The following is a 22169-nucleotide window of genomic DNA, read 5'->3' on the forward strand; positions in this document are numbered from 1 at the left end:
GTATCTCTGAGGTATATAGGAACGGAATTGGATGAAAATCCAGAGTTGAAGATCAAAAATTGCTGAATTCAGTTGCTTTTTACCCTAGGAAGCATTATCCAGTTCTATATCATGCATATTCCTGAATTTCCATTCAGTACTTGGGGTGATACTTCAGGATAACTTTCTTCCTTATCACTTCTGTTTCCATTTCCCCAGGATTTGTGTCACTACCAATGGAGGCTCTCTCTCCACCCACGGGAGACTTGCCATACATCTTCCAGGTGCTTCCTTCCTCCTCACCTTTGATTCCCAGCTGCCGTCTGCATTCCCACCTCCTCCTGTTCGCCAGTTCTTTTCCTAAAGCTGCTCACTGCACCTTTCTGTCTGCAGCTGCCCCTTCCTTTGCCTTAGCTTACACTAGAACTCAATCTGGGGAGCATGCTAAACTCAAACGTGGGAATATAGAAATTGCCAGGTGATGTCTGCAGTGGTCAGCATGTTTTTGTGTGTGTTTGTGTGTGTGCACTGTTCTCAGCGACTGTCTCCCCTTTACTCTCTGTGTGTCACCGGACATTGCTTTGTGTTTCTGTCAATATCACCAAGACCTGTGTGGCCTGTTTCTGGATACTTAAAAAACTTTGTAGGTGTCCTCTGTCATAAATTTGTCCTCCTTTCCCATCCATCCACGTGAGCATCTGTCTGTGCAGCTCAATAGAGTTCTTAGCGGGACACCCAAGGTCTCCACATATTCCTGCCATGTCTGTTCCTGCACATTTCATGGCTGGAGAATTCCCCTAGGGACTACAAACCCACATCTTATCAGCATCTGTCTGTCCTTCAAATCATCCTCACCAGTCTTGAGCTCTGTTTCTCTCCAGTGTTTACACTCCATCTGTGAGGATTCCTCACACATTGCACTGCCTAGAGCAGGTGGCTTTCATCTTCCAGTCATTTTATTTTTAAGATTCTAATATAGTTGCCTCCTTTCAACCTTCCCTTTATTCTTGGAAATCTTTTCATATACTGCTCTTTTTTGCTCAATATCAAATTTGGACCTTTATTTTCTTTTATTGAAAACACACATGTGCACATACACACACAGAGACACACACACAGAGACTCCTATAATATTATCTTTTGCATATCCTATGGAGTGGCCATTTGGTATTGGATAATCAAATTGTGGGCTTTTTTCTCCCACTATCAGTGTCCCTTTGTTGCCTATAGGTTTGTTTTCATTTTTTTTCGTAGTACTGAGGTGTGCCGGGCATTCCCTGGCCACTTTGGCATGTCTGTTGTGGTTGTTCTTCAGTTCACTCTTAGGCCATCACATTGGTGAGACCATGAGTGTAGCTTCTGACATTCCCAGGAGACACTGGCTCACAGGAAAGTTCATGATCCTCTGGTTCGTGCAATCTTTCCCTCTTCCACTCTCTTCCTTGTGTCTGTTGGGACTGAGCGCGACGGCGCTGCATTTTCATTAGTTGTGGCTTTCTTCAATGGTCTCTGTTGGAAGAAGACGTTTCCATGATGCTGCATGAAGACCGCACTGCTGTCTAGGTATAAGGGGAGATATTTGCAGTGTAGCTAGGGATTATGTTGTCTTCTTAAAGGGGCAGTTACTGCTTCTGCAGATTCCTCTACTATATCTACCCCTAGGTGTCCTGTAGCAGATATGATTTCCCTCCTCCTGAGCAGGACTGAAGATTGAGAACCCATAGGTCACCACTAGTGCATGTGCCAGTACCGCACCCTTAGGGCTATCTTACCATGCTGGTTGTTGTGGTTCACAGGCATCATGGCTGGGTAGGACTGCTGACTGCTTCCCTCTTTTGGAAGTTTGTCCCCATGAAGTACAGACCTCATGAAAGAGACTTTCACGTCAGTTCCAGCTCAGGGGCCTCTGAGGACAAGATGAGATTCCTGTTCCAGTAGTAAATCCACAAGCATGTGTTTGGATAGATTGGGCATTGCAAAGGCCTGTGACTACCCAGCATTCTCTCCCAAGTGTAGCCAGTTGAGTAGGCTTCTGAGCTAACTGGTAAATAAGAAACCTGCACAGGCAATTCTCTGCCCTGTCCTCAAACAGAACTGTACCAGATCTCTGCTGACCAATCTGCTTCTTTGACTTTGAGGAAAACATGCAGATTTTATTAAGGTCTTCCACAAAGTATAACATTGCCTGTGCCCATGCGTCTAGAACCTTTGGAAAGTTTAAATGGTGAGCTCTTCTTCCCCTGATTTTTCATAAGTATCCTTTCTGTTATTCAGTTACTGACAAAGTGAATCTTTGTTTTGCCTATGAATCACTTGATGTAGATTAGATGGAAAGTGAAGATATCACAAAAGTAGAAACCATCGTTTCCCATCTGAAACTGTATGAGTATGTGGCGATTTGAATAAGAATGGCATGAATTAGCTCATATGTTTACATGCTCAATCTTCAGATCTAAATGCACTTGGGAATGATTAGGTGGTATGTCACTATGTGGGTGGGCTTTGAGCTTTCAAGCCCCATGACATGGCCTTCCTATTTCTCTGTCTGTCTTCTCTTTCCCTACCTCCTTACTTTCTTCCCTCCCTCTCCTCTTCCCTTCCTTCTGGTTGTTTGTAAACTCTAGGCACTTGTTCCAGCACCATGTTCGCCTTCCTGCTGCCATGTACCCCACCCCCATGGTGGTTATGGGTGCTGCATGACCTCTGAAACTGTATGTTTTTCTTTTGTAAGTTGTCTTGGTCATGGTTTCTTCATAATAATCGAAAATAACTAAGGCAACATGAGTATTTTTCCAGCCAATACATAGTGTTCACATTTATTAACTACACTTTAAGGTTTTCAAAGGACTTGGTAAATATAGATGTCCAATAAGATATCAAGAATATCATTCTTTTTAGCAAAAGCACAACTGATATTGTCTGAAGACTATTAATAGATGATGTATCACTTAGATTAGTTGAATTTTCTTCTTCATTCTTTTTTTCATTCTTTCTTTGTTCTTGTGTGTTTGCCTGTCCATCTGTCTGGGTTTTTGTTTTGGCAGCTTCTTGATAGATACCTGGGGCTGTCCTGGAGCTCATATGTAGCCCAGACTGTTCTCTAGATCCTCCTTCTTCAGCCTCAGAAGTCCTGGTATTACAGGTGTGTGTTCATGTGCCCTGGCGGTTACTTCCCTTATAAAAACTCTTTACTGGTTTCTGGTTGTTAATATCCCCGATGCATAAGTTGTACAATGAGCATTACTGTAATAGTGATGCCACTACACAACTGAAGTAAAAATTTATACGCCAGCTAGAAATTAGAAACCAAGAGGTTTTCTGTGAGTTCTCACAGGCAGGGTCTCAGGTAACTCAGGTAAACCACAACTTGCCCATGTTACTAAAGACGATCATAACCTCAGCATTCTAATTCTCCAAAGACCACCTCGCTCTATAGGAATACTGCTCAGCACATGTAATGCTGATCTGGGCTCAAACCCAGTGCATTCTGTGTGCTAGGCAAGCTCTCCACTGTTGTCACCAAACCCCAGGGCCCCTCAGTGTAATATATGCAGTTTTTGTATGATACTATCATCTTCCTGACACAGAGTGCAAAGTAAAATGCTTCCATTTGTGATGATTCCCCTGCCTGTCATTAAAAAAAAAAAAAAAAGAAACCACATTAAACAACCAACAAAGGAAATCTACCTCAGAGAAACCAGAGTGTGTACTGGTTGATTTTATCCAAAGATATTTGATGGTTCCTCACACACAGATGCATCTGACTTCTGAATTCTGTGTCTCTCATGTGCAGTCTTTGAGTGCATGGATCTCATTGAATAAATACTCATTGGATACCTGTAGGTGATGTAGTGGCTGAACAGTTCCACATGACCAGAGAATTATGGCACATATTGGTTTCTGTCATTATTACAGCTATCATCGGGAAAGATGACCTTATAAGACATAGGATACCAATATTGTTCAACATTTCTGATCTCATAAGGGTCATTGTGATCATCTCCTTCCTTTGATAGTCTTAAGATTAGAGGCAAGAACTTCATGAGTGTGTGTTCCTGTACCCAAGGAGATGAACCCCAAGGTCCCATGCATGTGAGAAAAGCACTCTACCACTGAGTTGTATCCCAAGTCTACAGAACCCCAGAATATGGCTCTGTGGGTGGGATCCCACATGATATCACCAATATGACAGAGTGCAGCTACATCAGGAAAGACAATATTGAGATCACACTTACCATATGCAAACTGTACTAAACCTAGTGTGTTAATCATCAGAAATGCTGACTGATGGTCTACAGTTGTCACTAACAAATATCAAAATAATTTCAAAATACATTTGGAGCCTACTTGAAGTTATAGGACATACACATATGTCCACTCTCGGGGATATGTACGGAAAGATCCTGTTATTGGTATGTATACACATGTGCACATGTGCATGTCTGTGTAAGTGGAGCTTTCCCCGTCATTTCTTTGCCACACTGGGACTTGGGCTTGCATTCCATTTTACTCATTCATCCCTATCACATTCTGCAGCATTGATTGCTTCTTTGTCCTGGCTGTTGGGAGCTTCTTCCCTGGTTCAGGTAATTCAAATGCATGTTGCCATAGGGTCAGTGGATATATGAAGGGTTTTAGAGGGATTAAACCTGTGTTTGAACCCTCTCCACAACATTCCCAAAGACTTGCCTTTGGGTTGTAAAACATCTCTTTCCTGTTCTGTTAAATGGGTGCCATTAACCCTGGTTTGTGTGGTAGCGCTGCTGTCAGGAGGGAAGGAGCTACCCAAGTGTTTGCACTTCATAGACTGTGGAGCCTTGTGTAGAGCGTGATGCCAGTATTCTTCAAGCTGAACAGGAAATGATGACAGTATCATAATAGCCATCCTCCTTCTGTCTTTCTCCTTCCAGTCGTCAAGCAGTGCTAATGAAAGAAACCACAGCAGCATCAATATCCCAGTACGAGGAAGTGTACCAGAAAGCAGCTTAAACCAGAACATTGCTGAACTATACTCCAATATCCCCGAGTTCTCACATGAGGACTATGCACTGTGCCAAGGCCAAGGTCCTTACTCCCACATTAACCAGATCTTGAAGGAGGCCCATTTCTACAGCCTACAGCAGAGAGGACAATCACCGACGTGATGACCTGGGTGCTCCTCTTCCATTGTTTATAAAAAGCAATGACATTCCCACAAAGCAGTCTTGGCTTTTGTCTGTATTTTCAGTAAGAGTCAATGGGCATTTGTACTCTTTTGCTGATTTGCTCCACCACTGAGATTTCATAGGGTCATTCGTGACAGTTTGATGTGTTTTCTGTCAAGTCTGGTGTCCAATTCATGTTTAAATAGCAGCATGAGGATTTCTCCTGATACTGAATGGCTTGTTTGTCCCATTCAGGTTGGGTTCCAAGTCACTCATTTAGTGTCTCCAGGTTAAATGTCCTTGTACAATGTGACCCCTCCTTCTGAGAAGCTAAGGCCCATAAAAGAATGTGTACTTTCCCTTAAAACATGAAAGAACAAACAACAGCAACAAATAAGCCAACACCAAAGCGGTAATGAGCATTGATTAGAGGGAGAATGGGGCTTGTTCTCATTCTGAAATGAATGGCAGGGCAGCTCCTCAGAAGGGAGATTTTCTACCTATAATGGTGCAAATGCCAGCCTCTGCAGTTGTGAACGTGAAGCCTGGGTATGGTAAATGCACTCCACATTCCGAGTGAGAAGGCTTCTTCCCCAATGCCCCTTTGTGTTCCCGTCAGACTTTGTGGAGAGCACTTGTAATTCTGTCAGAGATTAAGTGCAAAATCTAGATATGAACAGCTTGTGTATTGTTCCTTACAGTTCCATCCATGATGTGTAATGATGATAAAGTCTAAGCTACTGCACACAATATCTGACTAAAGAGCTGTTGAAAAGCTGGGTGGGATGATTGTTCCTTGTATAAAAAGTCTTTCACACGGATGAGGGCATCTCACACCATCAAAATCAGTGCAGTTGTTTGGGGTGGGGTGGGCCAGTGGAACAGTGCCTGCTCAGCCTGTGGCAGACCCCAGGAATGGTAAACCCATCAGCACAATTAATGTGGCTTATGATGAGTGAACTTGAGGTGCCATTACAAGAAGCAGACAATGACACTTAGTGATGGACCTGTCCCCGTGAATAGTCACATTGAGCAGCCAACCAGCCTGTGCAGGGACTCCCTTCCTTAATGCCCAAGCTTTCTCAATGATCGGGTCAGTGATCAAGGAACCAGAAGGCACCAATTCCATCTGCCCTGTAGTCATGAGGGTTACACAGTTTTCACATTTATGGAGAAGAGTTTTGGTCTGTTTGCTAAGGAAGGTCTTTATGAAGGGAACCACATGCCACACAAAGGACATATGTTATGGCTAATGTTTCCCAAGTGGGGGAAGCAGGTCCTCAGGAGAAGATGTTAGTGTTCTGGGCAGGGGACAGTGAACAGACACTCGGATAACAATTTCTCTTTAAGAGTGAGGCAAACAGCCAAATAATAAAGCTGAGAAGGAATCTGCAGTCTGAAACTGCATGCCTGCAGCACAATTCAGGAGCCCCTAAGCAGATCAGTGCAGGGTGAGATCTATGGAGGGCTGCCCACCTGGGTTTGAACCACTATCAGTCATGCAGGCGAGATATCTTGGGGGAAGGTGCTTTTCACTTAACCTGACAATCTGGGTACCATCCCTTGCAGTCCCGTTATGGAAAGAGAACAGACTCCAGGAAGTAGTCCTCTACCCTCTTGAAAAACTCTCTCATTTCACATTTGACCAGAGCTGGGCCAGAACCCTATGTATAACAGGCTGGCCTGGAACACAAGCCGGTCAGCTTGCTTCTGCCTCTTGTTTGCTAGGATGGATTGCTTGTGCCATCATGTCTGGCCTTTCTTAAACATTTGTTTGTATTTTTTGTAAAGTCAGGCTCTCCCTATGTGACCTAGCCTTAACTGGAATGACTGTGTACCTCTAGCTGGACCCTAACTCCTGCAAATCTGCCTCCTCCTAGAGTCTGAATCTCTTGTCCTGGTAAATACATTGTGCCATCCCTTTACTGTCTTTTGCAAGCTGTTTATCACCAGCCTATGTCCTAACAGCTTCCAAGAATTTATTGAAATGGTGTAAGCCTACCCTCCACAACCATCCTTCCAGTAATGTAAAGTATTTTCTAAGACTGGCAATATAGAGAAGCAACCCTTTTCTACTGAAGTCTTGTACCTACAAAAGGGAAGAGTGTTTCACCAGGGGTACATGGATGTGTTCAGAGAGTCAGGACCTAACTGACCTTTGGAACAACCTAGTATAGGCTCCAACTCCAGTGAGGTACTGGAAACAGATGTAGGTTGAGGCTAGAAGTCACAGGCAGGGAAGGAAACTTGTTGCCAAGTCATCCACCTGTGCAATCAGATCCTGAAGAATGCGACAGGAGTCCATGTGCAGCATAAGACACACAACTGGAGAGAAAACTCCAGCGTTGAAAACCAGGTCTCTTCAACTTAGTACAACCTCCCTTTGCAGTAATGCAAGCGGGATGTTTTAGGACAGGCTGGTCGATTCTAGAAGCTTCTGGTGCTGTCCACTCATTGCATTGTGCCACTCGACAGTATTTAAGCCTGCTGATGCCATGATGACCATATTCAGTGGACCTGAGACCAAGGAACAATATTTCTCTCTCTTCCTCCCTTCCACCTCTCTGCTTCTCTGTCTCCTCCTCACTCTCTGCTCTCTCTCTCTCTCTCTCTCTCTCTCTCTCTCTCTCTCCCCCTCTCTCTCTGCTCTCTCTCTCTCTCTCTCTCTCTCTCTCTCTCTCTCTCTCTCTCTCTCTTTCCCTGACTTTACTCTCTCCATCTCCACATTAAGAGCTTTGTCCTGAAACCCACATTTTCCTGATATATTTTCATTCGTGACTACTGCTCCATGCACGGATCCTTTCATCATCTCTTGTAGCAGGAGCTGCAGGCTGCCTTACTGCCACCCGGCTCCTGGCCGCCTGGCTAGCTTATGCCCCAAAATAGCAACACACAAACTGTATTCTTTTAAACACTGCCTGGCCCATTAGCTCTAACCCTTACTGGCTAATTCTCATATCCCGATCAACCCATCTCTAATAATCTGTGTAGCACTAGTCTTACTGGGAGAGATTCGGCATGTCTGACCTGGCGGCTTGCTTCATCGCATCTGCCCTGGAGAGCAGAAACATGGCATCTTTCTGAGGCGTCTTCCCTCACTTTCTCTTCCTCCCAGCATTCTGTTCTGTTTACTCCACCCACCTATGTTCTAACCTATCAGGGTCAAGCAGTTTTTTTATTAATTAACCAATGACCTTCCTTCATCAATCTCTAGCCATGATGACCTTGGGTATTCATGGTCATAGACCAGATAGACATTTTTCTGAAGTTAAACCAGAAGGAATTCAAGGGATAAACTGTCTGGTGGCCATGTTTGTACCCATGGAATGACCTCTGGACAATTCCTAATGATCAGAGGATTTGCTTATTTATTCCCCCCCCATATTTCATATCGCCTCCATAATTATGAGGTTCCTCGGTTGGGCCACTGTCAGAAGACCCTGGTTTCCCTTTGTGGTTCTGTACTTGAGACACATAAGTCACCTGCGTGATATCACAGTCCTGTTGTCCTTTCTTGCTTGCTCGTGGTCCTTGCTGCAGATCAACACAACCAGTAGATCATTCCCTCTGGAGAGTCCTTTTCTGTCTACTTGACCACAGCACAGGACAGACTGATGCAAGGTCACTTTGAGGTCTCCAGCAAACCCTAACTTTTGAAGGATTTGGTGAACTCCTGTGCCATTCTCTGCATCATCATCATTTTCCCCATATCCTGTGAGGGATGTGTCCTGAGATCTCTTGAGTTCCCACTAAGTGAGGGAAATTTCGGAACTTACTTTTATTTTTTTTTAATTTTTTTTTCTCATATTGTTCTGCTTGTGACCAATCTTGGGGATTATGGTCAGGTTGATTGCTCAAAAGAATAAATAGTTAACCATGACTAGAGAGGGAACAGTCAGAATTCTTCCCAAGATGGATGTCTCAGTCGGGTTTTATTTCCTCATTTGTTCTTTTGGCTTTTCTTCAAGTTTTCTTAAGAGGTTTGATGTGGACCAGGTACAGAAAGCCTTCTTGACTTGTGTGAGAGTTCCTTACTGTTACAATCCTGAGGAGCTGCCCTCTCCTGGTCTGTGGTCAGTGCATTTTCATACACTGAGACTTCCTATTGCAGACAAAAAACTTAGTTGCCGATTTTCAAGACACCATGAAGCATACAGGCTAAATGAAGCTAAAAAGCCAGTGCAGATAACTAATGGCCCTCTGGGAGAAACTGTACTGTTCCATTCTTCTCTTGGAAGAAGAAATTTGCTCAAGTCCTTGTCTTCAAATAGAAATGAATACAAAAGCCTTTTGGGTGGAGGCCTATAATCCCAGCTAGCGGGAGTCTGAAGCAGGAGGATCACCTGCTGTAAGGTAGAGCTACAGAATGAGTTCAAGAACAGCCTGTATAGGGTCCTGAGACTTTGAGTCAAAAGAAAATATCAATGGAGAAGGCTGAAAATATAGCCGAGTGGCAACATATATCTATCATGTAACAGGCCCTACATCCAATACCCTGTATTGACAGATAAAAGTAAACATAGACAAATAAATATAAACTCAGCCAAAGTCCATAAATGGAATAGAAGATATTTCCTACATAGACATCTCTCAGGAGTCACTGTAAGTATGAGATCAGACTGGGTCTTCTTTCTTGCTAGTGACAAGGTGCAAGGCAGTAATGTCACACTCAGGGACAACATGCTGGTAAGTTACCCACCAAATAAGACTGAATGGTTGCAACCATAACCTTCATTGCCACTCTCTTTAACAACGCTTGATCTAGTAGTATCCCTGTTTCCCAGGACTGGGGACATGAGCTTCCTACAGCTCATCTTCAGTCTTGAGTCTTCTTCATGTTCTGAGAGTTCTCATGATTGATATTGACTTGAGACACATCCTTGTGATTTCAGAGCTTTTTGTGTGGCCTTGTTTGCACTTCAGCAAATGTACATCAGTCTTTCATTGCCTGGTGACATCCAGTTATGAAAGGACTGTCTTTACTTTGAAACTGTTGTGGGCACGTGGTAGTCTCTGGCTATTCTCTGCAGCACTCTGCGATTGGCCCAAGTATAAAAGATGTGCTTGCCTAATGCTGCAGACTGATTACAGGGCTTTTTTTTTTCAGAATCCATGCATGTATATGTGTCAAAGACAGAGAGTGAAAGTCCACAATGAGAACCTCTTTGGGCCTGAGGGCCTCATCACAGGGAAGACGAAGCAGAATGGCATTAGTCCAATTTAACCTCCAACTTGAATTCAATTCATACTGCAGTTCTCCCCACACAGTCTGAAGCTGGAACACTGCCAGAGCAGCCAGCTTTCGCACATGGACTGTGGTGCAATTCCATTGGTGTGGGCAGCGATAGGAGATAAGTGCTGAGCATTCTCAAACTGGAGAGAGACATGCTCGATCCATTTGCTAGGACCGGGTCATTTTCAGTGGGCTGACTGGCACCAAGATCCTCCAAGGGGAAAATCTGTCAGTGCATTGTGTGGAAATCCTGGAGATCAATCTTTGAAATCTTTTATCAGAGTTTGAAGAAGAGTGCTCAAGTCAAGTGTACTCTGGGCAGGATTTCCCTCTTCAGGCAGAATACCCCCATCCCCTTTGAGAAACACATTATTTAGGGAAAAACCAACCCATTAGGGTATAATGTGGGTTTATTTCCCAGCATTGCGAAAACCATGTTCTCAGTTTTCAGCTTAAAAACCCTGACACCTTGGTAAGTTTTAAAGATAAGTGGATTGGGGTCAGCAAGTCTCTCTTCCAGGAACTTGGGAGGCAGAAGGATGAGGAGCTGGAGGCCAGCCTTAGCAGCATAATCAGATGCAGTCCAACTGGCAAACACTATATATGTGGCTCGCATGTGAGTACAGGTGTACGTGTGTGAAAGACAGACATTTACACATGTTTAATAGGCTTAGTGTCCATTCCTTTAATTCCAAGCGTGGCAGAGCAGGAAGATGACCATAAATTTGAGACTCTTCTGTTCTACATGGTGAGTTTTTGGCTAAGCTAAACCACAATTGATACCTGAAATAAAAATTTTAAATAAAGAGAATAAATTTCTAAAATGGGTTAAATGATTGCTTGAATCTATGTTCTGAACATACAAGTTTAGTAAACTAGTTACCTGAGGACATAGGATGCTTTAAGAATGAGGCACGTACATTGGGTGCCGGGGCAGTTATCCTGCACTCCTTTGCTTTCATGTGAAGGATACCCACATACACCACAGGGCCACCACAATCCTCTTATCTCACTCAGTGCTGCTCTGCCAGCACTGAGCTCCCAGGACAGGGTAGCCACTGTTCGATGGTAGAGTGCTGGGGTGACTCTGGCATCAGGACATGATTCCTGAACTGAGGGCACAACAGGAATGACATAAGAAAATGCTGCCACGTTGCTCTCCTAAAACGATGGTGTGGCTATGCCACCAGTTGTATTTATTTTCCTTTTGCCTTTTTCTTCTTGGTTTAGCCAAACCCTCAAACCTGACATTCACTGAGGCAGGCATTCAAGGCCTAGGTTTCTGTGATCCCTTCTCAGTAGTGATATTCAATGCCTTGGCCCTGACTGATATGTCCATGCAAAGAGGCTACATGTGCCTATGCCTGGCTGGCCTAGAACTTCTCTCTTCCACATCGATAATACCCCCTCCCACCAGATCTCTACCATCTCCAACTTGCCAGTTTCAACAATGATCTTCCTGTCCCAGAGTGATACAGCTCTGGTGCTCTGGTTTCATTCATCCAACTTCAACCCCAGGATCTCACAAGTCCTCTCTTCAATCCTCAACTCTGAATTTGTCCACCAAGCTGCAGCTCCACTGCTGTCCCATGGTTCTGTTATACCTACCTCTACTGTCATCCGATTTCCACCTGGGCCTTTGCCATCACATCACTTCTAACCCCACCAGGGGGGTACTGAGGTGCCATCGAGTTCTTAACAGAATATTTTGTGGGCATCATCCCCCCATTCCAAGGTCTGGAATGCTCTGTAGGATCGAGGATATCCACAGAAATATTTCTTTGAATGCAATTGTGATGACTCGTACAAAGTATCAGTGCAAGTGCAGGGATCTAGTGAGGGAACTGGCGAGCTCTCGGCAGCCACAGCGACCTAGCTACTGCTATAAAGCTAAGGGCCCAAACCCTTGTCCTTGTCCCACAATGTCTGCTTTATGGATCAGTGTGACTGGCTACAACTTTAGACTGATCTTGTAACACCCTGCTCCCCACTTTAAATTCCCCAACCACACTGTCCTTGTACTGGAATATTATCCAGACACAACCCCTGCGCTCCACATTACCCCAGAGGATTCCTAGTCCTCCTGTGAGTGGCGATGCAAAGGTTGTTACCTTCTCTGGAATCCTGACCTGGGTAGGTTTGGCTCCTGTGCGATGTGATCTTGAGTCAGATCATTTGACTATGCATCAAGACCAACACCAAACTGTTATTTTTGACTGTAATACCTGCCCTTTCCCAAATAATTTGCCCTACCAGAAATAAAGGATCCATATATCTTCACATATACCTCCAAATATGTTGCTGTCCTTGAAAAATAAATATCCATATGAGTTCACAGCTCAGACCCTAAAGTACTTGTAAGGTCCCTGTGAGTATCAGTTACTGAGTAGAAGACAAAATGTGAGCACCCTCAACCGAAATTTGGTCTCCAGTATGACCTGCAGCTGGTCACACAGCAGGGAATGGAGACATCTGCAGCCTCTGGCAAGATGAGCTTTTTCACCTGGGAGCCCTCACAGAAATGGCTTCCCTCCTCCAGTTTCTTGTGTTAAAGCTAAGGATCCATGCATTGGTTATTACAAGGTGTAACTTGGATTCCTATGAAACCATTGTCTCCAGGAAGTACCCAGGAAAAGATATGTTGGATGAGAAAGGTATGCATAGCATTCTGAATATCTTGAGAGGAGGGTATTGGTCATCGAGAGGGAAGACATATTCCTGAAAACCATTGTGCTGACAATGGTCTGGCGTGAGGTATCATTACGCTAAACATGCTTCTGGTGATGTTGACTGCTGTCTGTATTTGGATGAGCAGAGGAACGTGGAGTGGAAAGAACAATGATTGCAGCTGTGCAGGGACCTTCATCAATGACTGCATGGAAGAGCAAAAACCAAGTCCAGAGGAGGTGAAAACAGCTGTGGCATATTTCCTTATGACACTGATGAAGAATCGGGGACTAGTTCTCTTTCATACATATGGTCCCTCCCTCAGTCTCTCATCCCCGTCTCCCTCTCTTCCCTTCACCCCTCTCTCCGCCTTTAAATTTCAGGAATCTCATCCTCAGAAGGCTGGAAGATTCAATGGCAGTAGACAGGCAGTGCTGCCAAGTGACATAATTTAGTATCCACTTCTTGGAAGCAGTTTCTTCATTCCTATCCAGTAGCAAGCTTAACTTGATCACCTCCCAGTCAGGTTAACAAGTATGGAGAATGTCTTTGCTGAGTTGTCTCCTCATGCCTGAGGATAGGAGCATAGTGAGCCGTCCTGAAGGCTGCCTATGTGAGCCTCCACTGTTCTCCGTATCTCAAGAGTCCAGGACATGCAATCACAGGGCACACAGCACGGTCAACTCTACCTGCAGGCAGAGTTGAGACTCCCATGTCCTCCCTTAGGAATGACCCACCAGAACTTTCCCTCTTTCATTGATGCTACACTTGCCCAGACTCTTCCAGTACCCCCTTTGCTTTACTTCCTTTATTTCATGTCCTTGCTTTTCCTTGGGTGAGGAGACTCTTTTGTGTAACTCTACAGTTTGCAGCAATCAGATATGCTTATGGGAAGCAGTTTGCACGCACAAATTAAAGGACAAAATTTGTGGAATTGCAGAGTGCAAGAATCCAGGTTGACCATGGTCAGCAGAGGTCATTGAAGTGTGCGACTAGGAACACAGAAGGTAACAGAAAGATCACATTAAAATCACTGAACTGAAGTAGACCCCTAGTGGTACATCAGGACACCTGAGGTCGAAAGTCAATGGTGGGCCAGGTTGACTTTTAGGCAGTTGTCTAATGTCTAATTGTCAGATGTTGGAGCGCAGGAAAGAGCTACCCCAGAGTCCATGAAATCCCCATGCCAAGATTCTTTCATAAGCAGGGCAATTTGGTCATGATCTCAGTGCATGTTATGGAACTGAGTGGGTTCTAGGACAGCGTGGTAAGACAGTGATTAGTGGGGTGAAGATGAGAGATAGTGTGAGTGAGGTCTTAGGGTTCAAATCCTTGTAAGTAGAGAAAAAAATTTACCTTTTAAATTTTAAACACCTCTATGAAGTATGGCTATCATTGTCTATTCATTGCAGTAGAGTTACCTTGTAGTTTGGCAGAAGTGAGGCAGAAATCAATGTGGTTGTCCATACCTTCCACATGAGCTCTCAGGTGATAGAAAGAGTACCAGCTGCCATGCCAGGATTGCTGTTGATGTGCTTAGCTCTCTGAACATGTATCATCTCATATAACCCCCAGAAGAAGCCTGGGAGGTGGCCCCATGTCGAAGATAAGGGACAGACAAAATGGGATGAATAATCACGGGCTTTCTTTCTTCTCTTCTCGCCTCTTGTTACAGTCTGGATTTTCCTGGCTGCACACATTCCTCCTGGCTATCGCCTAGTTATTCCACAAGCCTCCACCTTCACTTTTCCTCCTGGACCCAGGGCTCACTGTGGTCTCCGACTCTAGACACCCATGGATCCGCTGCAGAAATGGGATCCAATGTCGATTTCCATGCCCTCCCGCATGGCCACTGTGACAAGCTCCCAAGAGGCCTCAGCAGGCTCTCAGCCTTCCTCCTCAGAAAAGCTAAGTCTGGGCCTCAGTGGCTTGAGCCTCCGCCGTAGCCCTGGCTCTGTTGTCCCTGCTCCTCTGTCAGAGGGGCTGCTCCAGCAGCAAGCCCGCGAGAAGAAGGCCCTGTGGCAGCAATACTGGGAAAAGCAGGGCTTTCCTCATAGGAAGAAAGTCTTCCTGAGGCACTCAAGACGCTGGCACCGGGATCACATGGCACCTTACCTGCTTGAAAGGGCTGTCAAAGGCTCTCCCTCAAGCGAAAATGCTCAGAATCAGCTCCCATGCCAGGACCATGTTCCAAATGTTGCTGGGATGAGTGGAGAGAGGAACACGGCCCCCAACCCTCACTCCTGGGAAACGCTGGTGCAGGGCCTCAATGGCCTCACCCTCAGCCTGGGAGCCAGCAGACCCAGCCCCTTGCCAGAGGGGACTGGGGGGCAGCTGGAGCCAGAGCAGATGCTCCCAGTGGACAGGCAGCAGGAAAGCATGAGGATGTTCCAGAGGATGCTCAAGTAGAGGATGGAAGAAGGCTGAGGAGCTGGCTCCCAGAGGATGGAGATGAAAACTGATGCACAGAGTGCGGACGGCCAGCTCAGGGGCCGGGACTCTTCTGAGGTCTAGGCAATCAGTTGCCTTGGATGAGTCCAAACACTTGTGCTATGACCGAATTTGTCCTAGGAAAGGCTTCAACTTTCCTCCTTATGTCTTTTAGCATGCCTTTTTGGGTGTGGTGGTGTGTGTTAGCCGTTACAAAAGAAAAGTGGGAACCAGAGATCCCTGAACCTCCATGTTGTGATTCATACACAAAGAGTTTTCACTCATTTTCCTGGGAATAGAATGCCCCCACCTTCCTGTTAAAAAAACCAACATCATGTGTGTTTATATATCTATATATATGTACATATGTATATATAAGACAGATGCATATCTTCTGTATGCCTTCTTAATGTCAGTTTATTGAGTGCCCCCACAAAAGGAATTACAGGTATGATAGGTATGATGAGATCCATGCTCTGGATAGGAGAGACTCATTGACTTGCAGCGTTCAAAATTTGACGTAAGGGAATGCAAGCTCAAAGCAAGTACCTAATGCATTATATTGGGTAGAGCATCCAGTAGTGTGAACCTACATAGAAGAAGAGAAGATTCCCTCTTAGCCATACCAAATGCTGGATCTCTGGAAGAATTTCCAATGTGTTCACTCAATTACATTTCTAGCAATGTTGATTTGGAATTGCAAACCTGTGTATCACACCCCCACCCCACACATGTCTCTTCATCTGATTAAGACATAATTGAAGGACACCAGGCAGGTCAGGAAAGGCATAGTTTCATGTAGAAGAGAAAGCAAAGAGACAAGTTTGACTATGCATGCTGGGGTGGACATGGAAAGACTCAGGAGGGGGTATGGACTATACTGCAGGAGGGTCCGCGTGGAATCGTCATAGTGCTAGACATTGCTGATCAATATTGTTATCACCAGAATGTGGTGATCATTGGTGAATGTGTGTGGGGACTGACTTCATGACTTTTCCAGTAATGCCACTATAAATATCCATGACCTGGGTATGCCCATGTTATAGACTGGAAGCTGGAGAGGCCACTTTGCCCTCAAGTTTGCTGTTATTGGTCAAGATCCAGCAGTGGCAAGTTTGTATGTGTTTATTAGTTATTAGCTTATTATTGGGGTTCTGTACACTCTGTTCTTTTTAGCTGCTAAAAGCCTCTGATGATGATGGGGAAGGCTGAATGTACCCCTTGTTGAATTGATCAGAGGACCAGCCTTTCAGCTGCCTATATGCCACACAGGTGGGGTGGCGTGGATGTGGCCTTATTCAAATGAAAATGTTGCTCATTGCTCCAGGCTGCTGCCTAGCAACCACTCTGCAGCAGTCAGTATGTACCTTTGGAATGGTAGAGGAAGCTATTGGAGGCCTGAAAACACATCCCTATCAGCCATTATGGGGTGCTCTGGCAGTTTTGAGGGCAAAGGCTTCCTGGCAGGGTAAATCTTGTTCCTGTGCATTTGGCCATGAGAGACAGAGCCTGCTGTCTACTGGGGAACAGAGGGAAAATCTGTAAGATGTGTCACTTGCTTTACTGTTTGTCCTTCCTTCTCACATGCCCTGTGACCTGCAGTCCCTGGACAGGGCACCTGTATCTCTGTCTGATCAGAGGGATGTGTCAGGGTGTACTAGGTATTTTCACTTGCCGGACATTGAACTGATTTGCTCTACTCAAGTCTGTGGCATCCTGTTCTGCTTGTACCGGACAGCTTGAAATGCTCTGTTCCAAATGTGTAAACATGTTCTTTTCTATGATCACCTGCCTCCTGTTGTTAATGTGGACTGGGATGTCACCATGTGGTTTTGTCTGAGACTTTGAGAGGGGAAGAAACTGTGTAGTGGTCTCCACTCTAACGCAGGGGGAAACTTGTTTATTTTTTCTGCACATTTTGAGTTTTGTAACATATCTTCTCAGCCCCCCTACTGACTAGGTGACATTGTCATTTTCGTTCAGTTAGCCTGCTTTCTTTTCAATGATTTCTCCCCTTGGCACAGCAATGGTCATGTTTTTCCTTTTCCACACTGCATCTCCTGTAGTAGGTGTGTTTTATTCCGGTCACATTTTCCCCTCCCTGATTCCTCACCTACCTGTAGGTCTTCCTGTTCTCCCCTCTACATCCAGCATGAACACATGCTGCTCTTTAGAATACACAATGGTAAAGTTTCAAAGTCAGTGACAGAGCAGGATGGGGGTCATTGAACCATTCGCTCTAAGATCCTCCTCCCTGGAGATTCCAGTGACTCACTTCAACCAACTACAGGATGTGCCATGACTTTCTTGGCATGCTGGATACAGGACCTTCTGACAAGAGGGCCCAGGCTCAGCTGCCAGCCCCACTGCCCCATACCCTGTAAAAGTTCATGCCTTATATGGATAACAACACTGTGTTCTTGGCCAAGGACTCTCAGAGTCATCTAAGTGGTCACTGCTTCCCCTAGAGGTGGTCTTCTGTGGGGACCAGGTAGCCCCCTTTACTTTGCCCTCAGTTATTTGAGTCCTGCTGGTGCCCTCACTTGACCATGACTACTGACTCATCGTCTTTATCTCCTTCATACAATTATATGTGTGCACTGGATGACTGAGTGCCTGTGCGTGTGTGCGACTGTGGGCCCTCATGCCTGTGTGGGTGGAGGTCCGAGATTGGCTCTGGGCGTGTTACTCTATTGCTCTCCATCCTGTATTCTGAGACAGTTTTATTGTAGGATCCTAGAGCTTACCAGTTTGTCTTGATCAGGCCAATAGCCAGCCCCAGGAATCCTCTTCTCTCTGTCTATCAGCCCTGGGATTGTGGGAGTGCCCCGCCAGGCTACCTTTTGAGTGAGTGCTCAGGGATCCAGCCTCAGAAGTTCTTGCCCTTGCACCCGACACTTTACCAGCCCCTTGCCTCCCTAGCCCGGAGCCATAAACTCTTAATTAATTGCATTCTACCTCACATAATACTAGCCCTTTCCCGAGTAATGGCACCCCGAACCACAGTGTGCTCCCCTTCCTGCCTCACCCTCTCTGGCAGGCAGTTTTCTGGATGGTCAGATCAGGATGTGTTTCTCACACTCACAAGGTAGCAGGCAGCATCTTCATGAGCACTTTCCAGCATCTTAGGTGTGTGGTGCTTCTGCTGTCAAACCCTCACGCATGTTTTAAACGCTGGTGCTACAAGAGAGACTCTAATTAAGCCTTGATTGGAGTTGTCATGGTGATGCGATTGGAATGCCTTTCATCAATGCAAGATGATTTACCTCTAGGACTGTGTCGTGCCACCCTCTCCCAGCCCTTGTGAAAATAGACATTTTCCCCCACCCCACCGTTCTCATTTTCTCTCAAGAGAGGTTGGGGGACATGTTCTCAAATGTCATGATTCAGCTTAAGGCCCGGTGAGGACTCTGGACAGGAGGTGGTGGCAGAGGTGTTTTTAAATCTCATCCTGAAACCACTGTGCCAGAGGAAATCAATAACCTATGGGAAAAAGAGATTTTTCTGACAGGATGGAGTGTGTGGTTGCCTAGGTTACCTGGAGAGAGAGAAATAGCCAGGGCAGAGGGAGATTGTCACATGAGCAGCCTCATTCTACAGGATACAGCCCTAAAGCCAGAGTGTGGAGGAGCATGCTCAGTTTTTCAGAGCCTTCTCAACATTAGCAGCTTCCTGAAGGGTTCTGAGCCTGTTTGTGAGATGCAAAGACAAGGAGGACAAGGACACAGGCTCTGGCCACAAACTACAGGGACTGTTGGATATTTCAGTGAGGGTGTGCAGATGGGGCAGTCCCTCTCCTTCTGGTGGTAACAAGTAGAAGGGGCTTTGAACACTTTTGGGGCCATTTAACCATTAGATAGATGCTATGATTTCTGTGTCAGCCATCCTGTTAATGTTGCATGTTCTGGGTACAGTCACAGAAGCGGTGAAATGTAACATCACTTAGAACCCATGAAATTCTCAAGACTGCATACAGCATCTGTCTTATCTGTCTATCTATCTATCTATCTATCTATCTATCTATCTATCTATCATCTATCTATCATCTATCTATTTGTAGGGCACAGAACAGAGGGAATTGTGACATTTCACACACCACATATTTACTTGGATAATGTAATTCTAAGTGAGTTTTACTATATATAAATACATATGTGCATACACACATGAACACATATATGCATGTAAATATTGTCTTCAGTGTGCATAGCTGCATTCCATGTAAAATCACTAATAGATGTGCCCTGAGAGTTGACTCCAAAAGCCTGAACAATGGATTCCAAGCAGAATCCCAACATGGAGCTTGAGAATTACAATGCCTGCTGAAGGTGTGTCCCCAAATCCAGATAAAACAGGAAAAGAGAAATGGGCCACCATTGCTATAGCTCACTGACTCTGACGGAAGTTAAGACCGGGATGGAGAGGCACCGTGCAGCTGCCTCTCAAGGAATGGATCAAGAACATGGTGAATGCCCCTGAGCTGTAGCATTTCATCCTGCCTGATCAGCACCATGGGCCAAATCCTGCCCCATTCATAAGTCTGAGCTAGTCAAACCTACAGGAGCTCACTTCATGTGGGAACCATCACAGTGTACATGGGACCAAATGTGAATATCAAGCTCTGAGAGAAGAGAAGTCGGAACAAGCTTAAAGGGTATGAAATTTAGTCGGTTGTGTAGGGGAACCCAGACATTCTGCCTTCAGTTTCTATTATGTTTTGTTTTTGTTTTGAGCTACACAGTGTAGTTATGGCTGTCCCAGAAGTCATAAGTAGACAAGAGTGAAAGAAATTTCACAGAGATTTCTCTGCCTCCATGTCTTGTATACTGGCATTAAAGGTGAGATCTACCACGCCCAGCCCTGTCTCCATTCTCCATGTCTACCTTGTTGGTTGAGAGGAAACAGCCATGTGTAAGACTTATCGATGGGTTCTGTAACTACTTGTGTGGTCTGAATGAGAGTGCCCCCAAAGCCTCACAGAGAGTGGCATTTTTGGAGGTGTGGCCTTCTTGGAAGATGCATTTCACTTGGTGGTAGGCTTTGAGGTCTGAGAAGCTCAAGCCAGGCCTAATGGCTCACTTATTACCTCTTCCTGACAATAATGGACTTAACCTCTAACATGTAAGGCTGCCAAATTAATGGGTTTTTTTTTTTTTTTTTGGGTAAGGGTTCCCATGGTTCTGGTGTCTTTTCACAGGTACAAAATACTGGCTGAGACACTTATAGACACTAATCTTTCCATGCAACTCTCTCCATTTCTAGTGAGTTCTCATGGTAGGCCCTATACTGCTGTGTACCTGCAGCACAGGACACATCCCAAATACCCACTGGGCAGATGGGGCTCCATAGGTGTTGGTGATGTCATTGAAAGAGTTTCCACACGGGGATACAGATTTTCTTACTTTCTCAGTGGTGGCCTTCCACATTTCTGTGCACTGCTGGTTTACTGAGACTAATCTGAGGTTCCATCATGTCAAAATGTTGATGTTAGGGGAGGCTCGTCAGAATGCTCCAGAAGCTGCAGACCTCATAGGGTTTCTGTGCTTTGGGATGATTGCTAATGTAATACAGATGAAATTGTTGGAGGGAAAAGACTCTCCTTCCTGAAGACATTCATCAGTTTTCAGGGCCATGTGGGCATTATGGACCAAAAACACAGATCCCAGGAGAAAGGACCAAGAAAGAAACGCTGATTTGAGTCCTTCAAAGCGGCTATTCTGCTGCTATAAAAGGCACCGTTCTAGCCAGACAGTGAATTCCCAGACCCACGCACCTCTAGTAATATGGTTGGCTTTCTGAGCTCATATCCTCACTGTCCAAATGTCACTGCTGCTGGCCTGATTGGCATCTTTTTCTAGCAGCGATGTGTCTAGCAGAAGGGTGTCCTCTGAAAGAGTTAGCCACATGCTCATCTGTGGGCAGACTTGTCCCCATAGGCCACAGAATGTGTAGCTGCCTCCAGATAGTTTGAAGAATGAGGAATGATAGGTTTACAGCAAGGGACCTCAACATCTCTTGTCTTTCCTAGCTCTCTTGTTTGTGAGGGACATGGAATGCATTTTCATCCAGTCTAGTCAGCTGAAGGGATACAAGAAAGAACATCACATTTTAAAGTTCCTATGCACAGCATAGGAAGAGGTGGCTCACCAACATGTGGATCTTGGGGTTTCTCTCAGGCTTTGGGCCCATTTTCTTCTTTCTTGCCTCAGTACTTGACTGAGGAAAGGCATTGGGTGGAGCAAGCGACACTGTCCAAGCTGGGTTACTCCCATACCTAGACTCCTGGACACCTGGAGATGGTGTCTCTCCTGGGTTTTCTGAACCCACGTGCTTTCCGTAATATAATTTCCAATTTTCATGAGTTTATTCTTGCATTTCAATTGTGTGCCTGTGTTTGTGCGAGTTCACACATGCACAAGCCATGGCATACATGTGGGAATATTAGAGAATTTCACGGGTTTCTCTAATCATCCTTCTACCACAAGGCTTCATGGAACTGTACTCATGTCAAAGGGCTTGGGCACACATTGCTTTATCCTCTGCTGTTTTCTGTTCTCAGATTTTCATGTGTTTTCTCTTCTAGAATTCCTCTGCTCAGTGAGCATCACAGGAAAGCTTTATCCTGTGGACTTGAGAAATATCTTGTGACTGGTAATGCACTGTCATTAATATAGCTTGCTGAAGAGACTCGCTCCTAGTGATACTTTAATACTGAA

General features: G+C 45.2%; 4 protein-coding genes across 21 annotated transcripts in view; all 4 read left to right on the top strand.

The window, feature by feature from the left end:
• Positions 1–22169, top strand: part of LOC126494808 (protein FAM104A-like) — a 185565-nt gene that overhangs the window by 53156 nt on the left and 110240 nt on the right. For 6 of the 17 annotated variants that reach the window (XM_050132225.1, XM_050132228.1, XM_050132223.1 and 3 more), the window contains one exon: positions 4890–7762. The exons of 8 other annotated variants lie outside the window; for them this stretch is intronic. In XM_050132225.1, coding sequence (XP_049988182.1) covers positions 4890–5123 — 234 coding nt within the window. In that variant the 3' untranslated portion in view covers positions 5124–7762. Of the gene's footprint in view, positions 1–4889; positions 7763–22169 lie in introns of those variants that run through there. 3 more of the 17 variants (XR_007590063.1, XR_007590071.1, XR_007590067.1) reach the window with 3 other exon arrangements.
• LOC126494802 (protein FAM156A/FAM156B-like) overlaps positions 1–22169 on the top strand; it is a 100714-nt gene that overhangs the window by 52985 nt on the left and 25560 nt on the right. The gene's annotated exons all lie outside the window — the stretch shown is intronic.
• Positions 1–22169, top strand: part of LOC126494807 (protein FAM156A/FAM156B-like) — a 155225-nt gene that overhangs the window by 4459 nt on the left and 128597 nt on the right. The window contains exon 2 of one of the 2 annotated variants that reach the window (XR_007590060.1): positions 14699–17114. Coding sequence is in view for 1 of the 2 variants with exons in the window: in XM_050132222.1 (XP_049988179.1) it covers positions 14818–15432 (615 nt within the window). In the remaining variant the exon portion in view is untranslated. Of the gene's footprint in view, positions 1–14698; positions 17238–22169 lie in introns of those variants that run through there. The other variant, XM_050132222.1, reaches the window with a different exon arrangement.
• On the top strand, positions 14818–15432 carry LOC126494801 (protein FAM156A/FAM156B-like). Its single transcript, XM_050132215.1, has one exon. It carries the CDS (start codon positions 14818–14820, stop codon positions 15430–15432), a length of 615 nt encoding a protein of 204 aa, XP_049988172.1.

The sequence above is a fragment of the Alexandromys fortis genome, unplaced genomic scaffold (genome assembly GCF_014885135.2).
Source record: "Alexandromys fortis isolate MF-2015 unplaced genomic scaffold, M_Fortis_MF-2015_v1.1 scaffold_403, whole genome shotgun sequence".
Taxonomy (NCBI): Eukaryota; Metazoa; Chordata; class Mammalia; order Rodentia; family Cricetidae; genus Alexandromys; species Alexandromys fortis.

Coding starts and splice junctions, on each gene's coding strand:
- LOC126494801 (XM_050132215.1), top strand. CDS start 14,818: ATGGATCCGCTGCAGAAATGGGATCCAATGTCGATTTCCATGCCCTCC.